The 9450-nt window shown below is 39.6% G+C and overlaps 1 protein-coding gene across 2 annotated transcripts in view; it reads right to left on the minus strand.

The window, feature by feature from the left end:
- Positions 1-461: 461 nt before the first annotated feature.
- Positions 462-9450, minus strand: part of ASNS (asparagine synthetase (glutamine-hydrolyzing)) — an 82152-nt gene continuing 73163 nt past the window's right edge. For both annotated transcript variants that reach the window (XM_023750741.1, XM_006085011.3), the window contains exons 4-12: positions 7235-7420; positions 6879-6980; positions 6306-6433; positions 4832-4958; positions 3674-3780; positions 3107-3207; positions 1415-1496; positions 1176-1331; positions 462-794 (exon numbers count right to left, since the gene is read on the minus strand). In XM_023750741.1, coding sequence (XP_023606509.1) covers positions 576-794; positions 1176-1331; positions 1415-1496; positions 3107-3207; positions 3674-3780; positions 4832-4958; positions 6306-6433; positions 6879-6980; positions 7235-7420 — 1208 coding nt within the window. In that variant the 3' untranslated portion in view covers positions 462-575. The remainder of the gene's footprint in view (positions 795-1175; positions 1332-1414; positions 1497-3106; positions 3208-3673; positions 3781-4831; positions 4959-6305; positions 6434-6878; positions 6981-7234; positions 7421-9450) is intronic.

Here is a 9450-nt window from a genome sequence, read left to right on the forward strand (position 1 = left end):
CGGCTCGAGAGCCACATGCGGCTCTTTGGCCCCTTGAGTGTGGCTCTTCCTAAGCCTTAGGAGTACCCTAATTAAGTTAATAACAATGTACCTACCTATATAGTTTAAGTTTAAAGAAGTTGGCTCTCAAAAGAAATTTCAATCGTTGTACTGTTGATATTTGGCTCTGTTGACTAATGAGTTTGCCGACCACTGGCCTAGCCAGTTGTCAGGATGCAGAAAGAACTGAGAAAGGGAAGTCAGAGAGACCACTCTGACCAGGCGAGGACTGGAAGGAGGCCCCGTGGGCAAGAGACAAAGCAACCCTGCCAGGAGGGTGCTTGTGCATTCTCGCAGCAAACACCAGGCTGTCCCCCCCTTTCCTCACCCACTCTCCCCCTTACTGTGACATAGTAAAAGCTACTCAGTTCCTAGTCACCGCTAATGAAAGAACAGTATGAATATAAATGACTGTGGCAATGTTTTAGATTTAAGACTTTTATTTTTTTCACCACCTGGGTAGATGAAGCTCAATGCTACCCCTGCAGCCCCCAAGTCCTCTACCCTTCACATTTACTCTATGGCTTAGAAAGTGCCTACGCTTTGGTGTCTGACTTGTAATGGGTCAGAGTGCGTGCAGAAGGGTCGGTGGCGTTAATCCACCTAATCCACCTGGGCATCCAGTAGTGGGTCAGCCAGTCAGCCCGGCCTGGGTAGTGGCGTTCAAAGATTTGACGGTAGTAGTAGCCTTCTTTCGTTTTAGGAGTGTTGAAGGGAAACTTCTGGGCTGCCGCTGCCATCATTGCATCATCAACCTGTAAGAATGAGAGTATAAAACCAGAATGGTTTTTTTTAAATGGCATAGAAATACATGTATTTAATTTGGCTTCATAAAACCAAAAGAGAAAAGAAAGATATGAAAAGGCTTGACTGTAAATACGGCCGGAGACCTCCTGCATCACCCATCACTTAGAAAGTGTTAAAGACCACAAAATGCACAGCTGTGGAACTTTTAAAGAACATTGGTTAAGTCTCTTCTCTCTTAACATGAGATGCTACTTTATAATCCTGCGTGCTAGTTAATTCTTAAAAAAGAGGAAGTCTCTCCTACAGATAAAAAACACTGAAACTAAGCACAAAATATACTCTATACCCAAATTGCCCTATTCCAGAAAATACTTTAAAAAGCATCATACCTGATGCTCAATATGTTCCTGTAAAATCCTAAACCAGGAATTCTTAACGGAGGTTATGCCATCACTGAAGGCTTCTTTCGGTCGCCAGAGAATCTCTTTCGGTAGCAGATTGGAGTCCTCAAATGTCTCTCTCAGGAGATGCTTTTCTATCCCGTTCTGAAGACAAAAGGAGCATCAGGAAAAGCTACAGATACAACCAACACCAATGGCCAGTTTTTATCCTGAACCGATGCACCTACCTTGGGGGTTCTCATATCAGGCGGCAGAGACAAGTAATAGGAACAAAACCGATGGTCCAGGAATGGGACCCTCAATTCCAGGCTTAAAGGGGAAGAGAAGAGATCCAAATCAAGATGGGTATTTAGCGCCTGTCCATTTAGATCCTGGTTTAGAGTTTCCTAGCAATTTAACCAGCCTCTAAGTATTGTTAAGATTATAATGTCATTTTTTTCAATCCTCCTAACTGATAGCCCTGTAAGAACCCATGAATACATATGTATTACCTCAAATAGGGAGTGAAACAAGCAGTTTGAGAAGAATTACTTTTACTTTCCCTTTTGGGAACAAGTGAACACCTATCTCAAAAAGCAGAGAAAGAATCACGAGTGGCATGGATGATTAAGAACGTCCTTTGCCTTGGCCTTTCAGACTCAAAGATTTTTCTGGGTGAGACCATCTCTTGTCCTATTAAAAGCTGTAATGATAATTCAAAATTTTTTGCTCGACTGATTGAAAATTTACATATAAGATTCAGTATAAACCAATGTTCTGGTTTCCTCACAGGGGTATCATTTGCATCCTGAATCCTGGTGACTAATTAGGACAAGGGATAGGACCATAACCACGGGTTCCGTTCAATGCCACCCCCATAATTTATTACTCTCTAATCTAAGCGTGGTTGGTAGAAGCAACAGAAACATTTAATGTTGGTTATTTATCATGTATAGCAAGTATCTTCAACTCTCCAACATGACCAGCTAAAAAGTAAAACTTTATAACATATACTTATCTAATCCTCACTCGGGGACATGCTTTTATTGATTTTAGAGAGAGAGGAAGGGGGAGAGACATCGACGTGAGAGAGAAACATCTATCAGTTACCTCCTGCATGCACCCCAACAGGAGATCGAACCCACAACCTAGGTATGTGCCCTGACCGGGAATCGAACCTGAAACCTTTTGGTGTACAGAATGATGCTCCAACCAACTGAGCCAACCAACCAGGAAAAAGTGAAAACTTTAGCCAACAGAAATGATGCCATAGAAACCTGGTTTTATAATCTTATCAAACCTCCCGCATCTTCTTATCCCTACGCAGGATCACCACAGCATCAAACAGGCAGGTGCTCAGCACCTGTGACAAGGAGGTGTAGAATTTTTACTTTCCTTCGAGACTTAAAAAGAGCTGCAACTGCCTTCCCTCGCAGTTGTTCAGATATGAGCGAAATGTTGTTATGCTGTGAAGGTGGAAACTTGGTCTAGAACAGTGATGGCGAACCTATGACAAGCGTGTCAGAGGTGACACACGAACTCATTTTTTTGGTTGATTTTTCTTTGTTAAATGGCATTTAAATATATAAAATAAATATCAGAAATATAAATCTTTGTTTTACTATGGTTGCAAATATCAAAAAATTTCTATATGTGACACGGCACCAAAGTTAAGTTAGGGTTTTCAAAATGCTGACACACCAAGCTCAAAAGGTTCACCATCACTGGTCTAGAACCACCTGTGAAAGTCCTCTCACATTCCCACAGCAGCACTTTGAATTTAACCTAATTTCTTTGGGGCTAAGAGACAAGCTTCATTTTCTCTATAAAAGTCATACTCGACAACATATAACCAATTGGAAAGAAAAAAAAAAGTCGGCCACTGCACTTTCGGTGCTTGAGGTTAATTTTTACCATCGCCTCTCAAAACACTGAGTTACCCGTGGGCAGCAGTGGTTCGATCTGCGCGGAGGACATCGAACAGATAGAGCTCCTTCAGCAGCCTCTCGCTCTCCTCCTGGGCCTGTTCCGGAGAAGGAGCCTAGCGTACCAACAAACAGCTGACAGTTAGAAATGCACAGACAGATGTGCTTTGAGCAAATAAAGTTTTTGCTTCTTATTCTTACACATACTCCAACTCTAAAGGTGGGTAAGGCAAAAAGCCACAGAGTTTAGGGAAGGGAAGGATGCTGTATAAAATATGTCTTCCCTCACACCAAAGAACAAATACAATGGACACACTGTGCAATAACCATAATATCACAGGGGATTAAGGGACCTGATTCCCATGCTTGAAGAATAGAGATTATCGACATTATTAAGACTTCTTTCTCCCTCCAAGAAAACACAAAGCAGACAGTCTCAGATTTCCTCATATACCTCCCAAGGTACTCAGAAGTGTTACTGCTATACTGAAAATAGTGAAATAATTCATACTTCCCCCTTTTTTTCATTTTTCATGCTTTTCTTAATCTAACACCAATATCCTTCCATTTCTGAATGCTTACCTTGTGAAAATATATGTAACCCTGCGTAAGTTCATCTGAGCCTTCTCCAGAGAAGATCACTACACTATCTGTGTTCTTCCGAATGTACTTAGAAATTAAGTACATACCTTAAAGAAGAGACAGAAATTACTATTAATGTCGACATAACTCTTCACCAAAAATGTCTTTTATTTTTAAATGGTTTTTGGAAACAATTACAAGTTTTGTTCTTAGATTAGACTCTTATCACTTTTGTATGGTGATACTGGTATGAAACGTATGAAATTTTTAAGATATTTGCATCATTGTTCAGTTTAGCAAAATTTTAAGGTGGACATTCTTGGTCTAAAAGCATTAACATTTTAAAACCTATATATGAAATTGTGGAATGGTTTTGGGCTATTGCACTGCAAAAGCACAAGTTTTAGATTAAGTATACAAAAAATAGTAAGAGAGTTAAGGTTTTGGTAGTTTAGCTTTAATTTTTTTTAATACTATCCATCCACCAATTTTCACATATAGTTAAAGATACTACATAAGTTATTAAAAGATGCCCATTGGTTCCTGCTCCACATCCCTGTAAACCAGTATTTGTTCTTAACGCTTCCCTAGGCAGATTTTTTAGACATTTTTACTAATTGCTTCCGCCCCAATGAAATATTAACACCAGATATATTATACAGTCTTATCAGATTCTGAGTCTCTTAAAAGAGGCATATCTAAGCCAGTACATATTAGAGGCTCAACAACACTGCATCAGTCTGATATTGGAATGTATCCACCAGATAAAACTAGTATTGCCTGTTACTGATTGATAAGTTGTATGATAATTTATCAGAATATATCTAAAATGAGTACTTCTTACAGAAAATTAGTTACCACACAGACCTATTTCCCTATATAGCCCAAGAAACATTATACAGAGAAATTGGGGGAAGAGGTTGCAGAACATATAATCTACTTTTTAGAGAAATATCAACAGTGATACTATAAATGTGGAAGTTTGTTGTCTCTCTCACTCCAAGAAATTCAGGGAATTCTTAAATGATCTTGTCTTAGATAATTGGTGACTATTTACATTTATTCTGGAGTATGCTTTTTAAACTGTTGCTTGAAATAATATTCTTACAACTTATAGTTTCTCAGAATTAAAAGCCTTTTTGATATAAAATACCTTACCCACTGAAGCGCGAACTGTTGTAATGTCATAAGTTTCCAAGGAAAATATGACTTCGTCCAGGGCCTGAATACCTTCCTCAGAGTTAAAGAGGACTTCATGGTGTTCACTCCCAATATGATTTGCCACCTGATTACATAAAGAAATACCCACACACTTGTTATTTAAAGAAAAGAACTGCCCTTGGAAATGAAACTTGATTCTATTTCAGTATGTCTTATGAACTAACAATAGTGGAAAACTAGGCAAAATAAGGGGAAATGGTTCAGTAGGCCCCCACAATATGGGGACATGATTCTCCAGGCCACCACATAGAAGTCCCACCTAGTCAAGTTCCCTTGCCTCCCCCCAGTCCCTCCCCTCCACTCAACCACCAAGAAGTAGAACTCCCATCAGCCTTTCACTGCAAGATTTCAAGCTAACAGTAAGAGGCTTCCATTTAGCATACTACCCCACCCCCGAAACACACATCTACTTTACCTAACCTACCTCATCTTTCTCTAGTCCAGCATGGTCTTGCTCTAACCTTGGCCATCTTTCCACCCTCCTGCAATGCCTCATTTTATACCTGGGATGTTATGCCTAAATGCAATGGCCCCTCCCCTTATTCTATTTTCTTTGGCTATTTTGGATTCTTTCATCATTAATCAACTTGCTTTGGGAGTGCTCTCTAGCTCTTTATCATCATTCTATGTCAGTTTTTCCAGATTAGGAATGAGGTCTCCTGCACACTGAATGTGTACTACATCACCTTTCCCCATAGTCCTAAACATACTGCTTCATAAAAACAAACAAAAAACTCAAGCCCTGGCTAGTGTGGCTTAATTGGTTGAGTGTCATATCATGCACCAAAAGATTGCTGGTTTGATTCCGTCATGGCACATGCCCAGATTGTAGGTTCAATCCCCAGTAGGGGGCTTGCAGGAGGCAGCCAATCAATATTCTGTTCTCACATCAATGTTTCTTTCTCTCTCTCTCTCTCTCTCTCTCTCTCTCTCTCTCTCTCTCTCCCCTCTCCTTTCCTCTAAGAATCAATTTTTTAAAATCGTAAAAAAATAAAATAACAGCTAACATTCACCAAGTACTTACTACATGCTAGGCTCTACCCTGTGCACTTTTTGTGAATTATATAATTTTCACCTCAAAACTATTCTGTAGTAGATACTATTACTTCCTCATAAGTGAGGAACTGCAAGGTGGAGCTAGGATTTGAAATGAGCCATCAGGCTCCTAAGCCTGAAGGCCTAACCACTTTAGAAATGAGAATGATTATCATAAGGTTTTTGTGAGAACTGCATTGACCATGGTAGATAAAAGTACCCAGAATACAGTATACAACATAGTTGAAACCGGCATTTCATTACATTTTAACACAGTTCATGTTAAAACAATTACCAGAGTCAATATAGCAGAAGTACAGAATCATCATTACTGACTTTATTTTCATTCTAGTAACAGGCAGAGATGGTGTCTTACCTTTCTGGCAGCTAGTAAATCAGGACTGTCTTCCATGCCAATTGCGAATGTCTGGAAAGGGTACTGGACTTGGGCTTCCTTTAGCTGCCTCATCAGGGTGGCAGCAACCAAACTGGAATCCAAGCCCCCTACGAGCAAGACGACAGGTGTACTGGTCATGTGCCGTGCACAGATTGGGACAGATGACCTGCGTTCGTATTAAGCACCAAGACTGCAGTTTTATCATTTTAAATCCCCAACTTTTATAAACCGAAAGTCAACTTTAATAAGAGAAAAATCTAACATAGCCAGTGATCATGGTAACGGCATTTGAATGGGTTCAACAATCACTACACACAACTCTAAAAAATGTCTACTCACTCATCCCAACAATAATTATAGTGTAACTTTAACTTGCTAAATTACCATAAATATGAAATGCAGCTTAGAGAAAACTGTTTCATCCTATAATGGAGAAAAGATTAAGTCATAAAGTAAATATTTTATGGGCAAAACCTCAGGGATAGCTACAAATCCTTTAACTTAAACAAATACATGATAAATATAACTAGTTGTTTTTTTAACGGTCTTCACCTGATAGAAGACAGCCAATCCTTCTGTCTGTCATCAAACGTTTCCTAATGGCATTGTCAAAAAGGATGCGGAGGTTGCTCTTCACAGTTTCTATCTCAAAACCTGTGAACACATAAAGTAGGTGAAACAGCACCAGACACGCTCGGGCTGAGTTACTTGCTGCAAAGAGGGTTAGAATCATCGACATCTATCCTGACGGCATTTGCTCAACAGTGGAGTTTGTCAGATCCCACTGTGCCTCCTCCAAATTAAATAGGAAACAGATCATCAATAGGAAATCATTCCAATGATGTGTGAGTCTAATCCTCCTTTGGGAGAGAGGTGGGGAATGGGTAGGTGGGCGTTTGCTTTATTACCTGGGGATAGTTTCTCCACGCTGTCATAGAGGGCGTGTAGAGGCTCATCTCTGCAGTGATGATATTTGACCATTTCCACCGATGCAACTTTGCCATTTGGCTTTAAATCCAAAACCTCATAGTGTCCTGGGAGAAAAGGCTCCACTTTTAAAAAAGGAGCTGTGGAGTGCTTCAAGTTAACAAGACCTATGAATTCAAAAAGATAACTTTATTGGAATTAGGACACTTCACAGTAACTTTCATGATCAGTTAATATCCTTTAAATTCCTATTTGTTTTCCCTTTTTAATACAAATGCATGTCCACTGCAGGAGCAAAATAAAATGAGTTTTTGGTAAGTCATTCTAAAAGCAATGAGAAAGAAAAACTGTTGCAGTACCCTGGCTGAGATCATTCGGTCTGGAAAAGGGCAGTGTTATGAAGGATGTAAAATGTGAGTCAAGAATTTCAAGGGGTGCCCTGACCAGTTTGGCTCAGTGGCTAGAGCGTCGGCCTGCGGACTGAAGAGTCCCAGATTCGATTCCGGTCAAGGGCATGTACTTTGGTTGCGGGCACATCCCCAGTGGGAAGTGTGCAGGAGGCAGCTGATCAATGTTTCTCTCTCATCGATGTTTCTAACTCTCTATCCCTCTCCCTTCCTCTCTGTAAAAAATCAATAAAATATATTTTTTAAAAAAAGAATTTCAAGGGGTAAATTGAATTTAAGGTTATAATTCTATATCATATCAAGTTATCAGGCCCAAAGGAGACACAGGGGAGGTCTGCTTTTCCCTGTGTTCTCCCTACAGGGGTTTCCTAATAGTGCTTAACAGGTATACTTCTTCTGTGCCATTTGAAATGCCTGAAAATAGACCAATTCAGACATCTCTTAGTACCCACACTGTGACTGGTATTCTAAGGACCCTTTTATTGATCTCATTATCCTTGCTTCAGCCAGTATTAAATCTAGAAAATAAGTGAGAAAGGACTTGAAATAAAGCAAAAAGAGACATGCAGGTAGACCAGATTTTAGGATGCTACCACTGTCTAGGTAAGAGATAAAAGATGAATGTTGCCCTGGCTGGTGTGGCTCAAAGGTTAGAGCATTGGCCCTACAACCAAAGGGTCTTGGGTTCGATTCCTGGTCAAAGGCACGTACTTCAGTTGCAGGTTCCCCAGCCCCGGTGGGGGTGCATGCAGGAGGTAACCAATCGATGTGTTTCTCTCATGTTGATGTTTCTATCTCTCTCTCCCCCTCCTACCTCCCTTCCATTCTCTCCAGAAATCAATGGGAAAAAAATATCCTCATTTTTACATATTGATCATGTATTCTGTAACCCTGATGAACATAATGGAAGGAATATACAGGGTGGGGCAAAAATAAGTTTACAGTTGTTCATATGGAAAATAATATAATAATTAATAAAGAATAATACAAGAATAAACTGTTTCATGTACTCATAACTGCAAACCTACTTTAGCCCCACCCTGTATGGGAACTCTACTTTCTGTTCAATTTTCCTGAAATGTAAAAATGCTCTAAAAAGCAGTCTGTTAATTTTTTAAAATGTTAAAAAAATCAAATGATCCTTGGCAGGAAAAAAGGATCAAAGAACTAAACAGACATTTCTCTAATGAAGATATACAAATGGCACACAGACAAGAAAAGATGCTTGACAACCCTGTCCACAGGAGAATGCAAATCGAAAGGACAATGAAGTAGTACTTTATATGTAGCAGGATGGCTAGAATCAAAAAGTTAGTGAAAAAGTCTGTGAGGATGTGGAGAAACCGAAACCCTCATATACTGCTGATGGAGATATAAAATGGCACAGCCACTTTGGAAAAGTCTGGCAATTCCTTCAACAATTAAACACAGAGTTACCACATGACCCAGCAAGCCCACCCCTAGGGATATGCCCAAGAGAAATGAAAACATGTCCACACAAAAACTTGCACACAAATGTTTATAGTAGCATTATTCAAAATAGCCAAAAGGGAGAAACAACCCACATGTCCACCCACTGACAAATGGATAAACAAAATGTGGTATATCCATGTAACAGAATATCTTTTGGGCCATAAAAAGTAAAAAAAAAAAAAAATTAAATTAAGTACAATACATGCTACAAGACAGACAAATCTTGAAAACATTATGCAAGTGAAAGGAGCCCATCACAAAAGACCACATGACATGATCCCGTTCATATGAAATGTCCTGGAATAGGAAAATCCAGA

This window comes from Myotis lucifugus, unplaced genomic scaffold (assembly GCF_000147115.1).
Source record: "Myotis lucifugus unplaced genomic scaffold, Myoluc2.0 scaffold_15, whole genome shotgun sequence".
In the NCBI taxonomy this organism is placed as follows: domain Eukaryota; kingdom Metazoa; phylum Chordata; class Mammalia; order Chiroptera; family Vespertilionidae; genus Myotis; species Myotis lucifugus.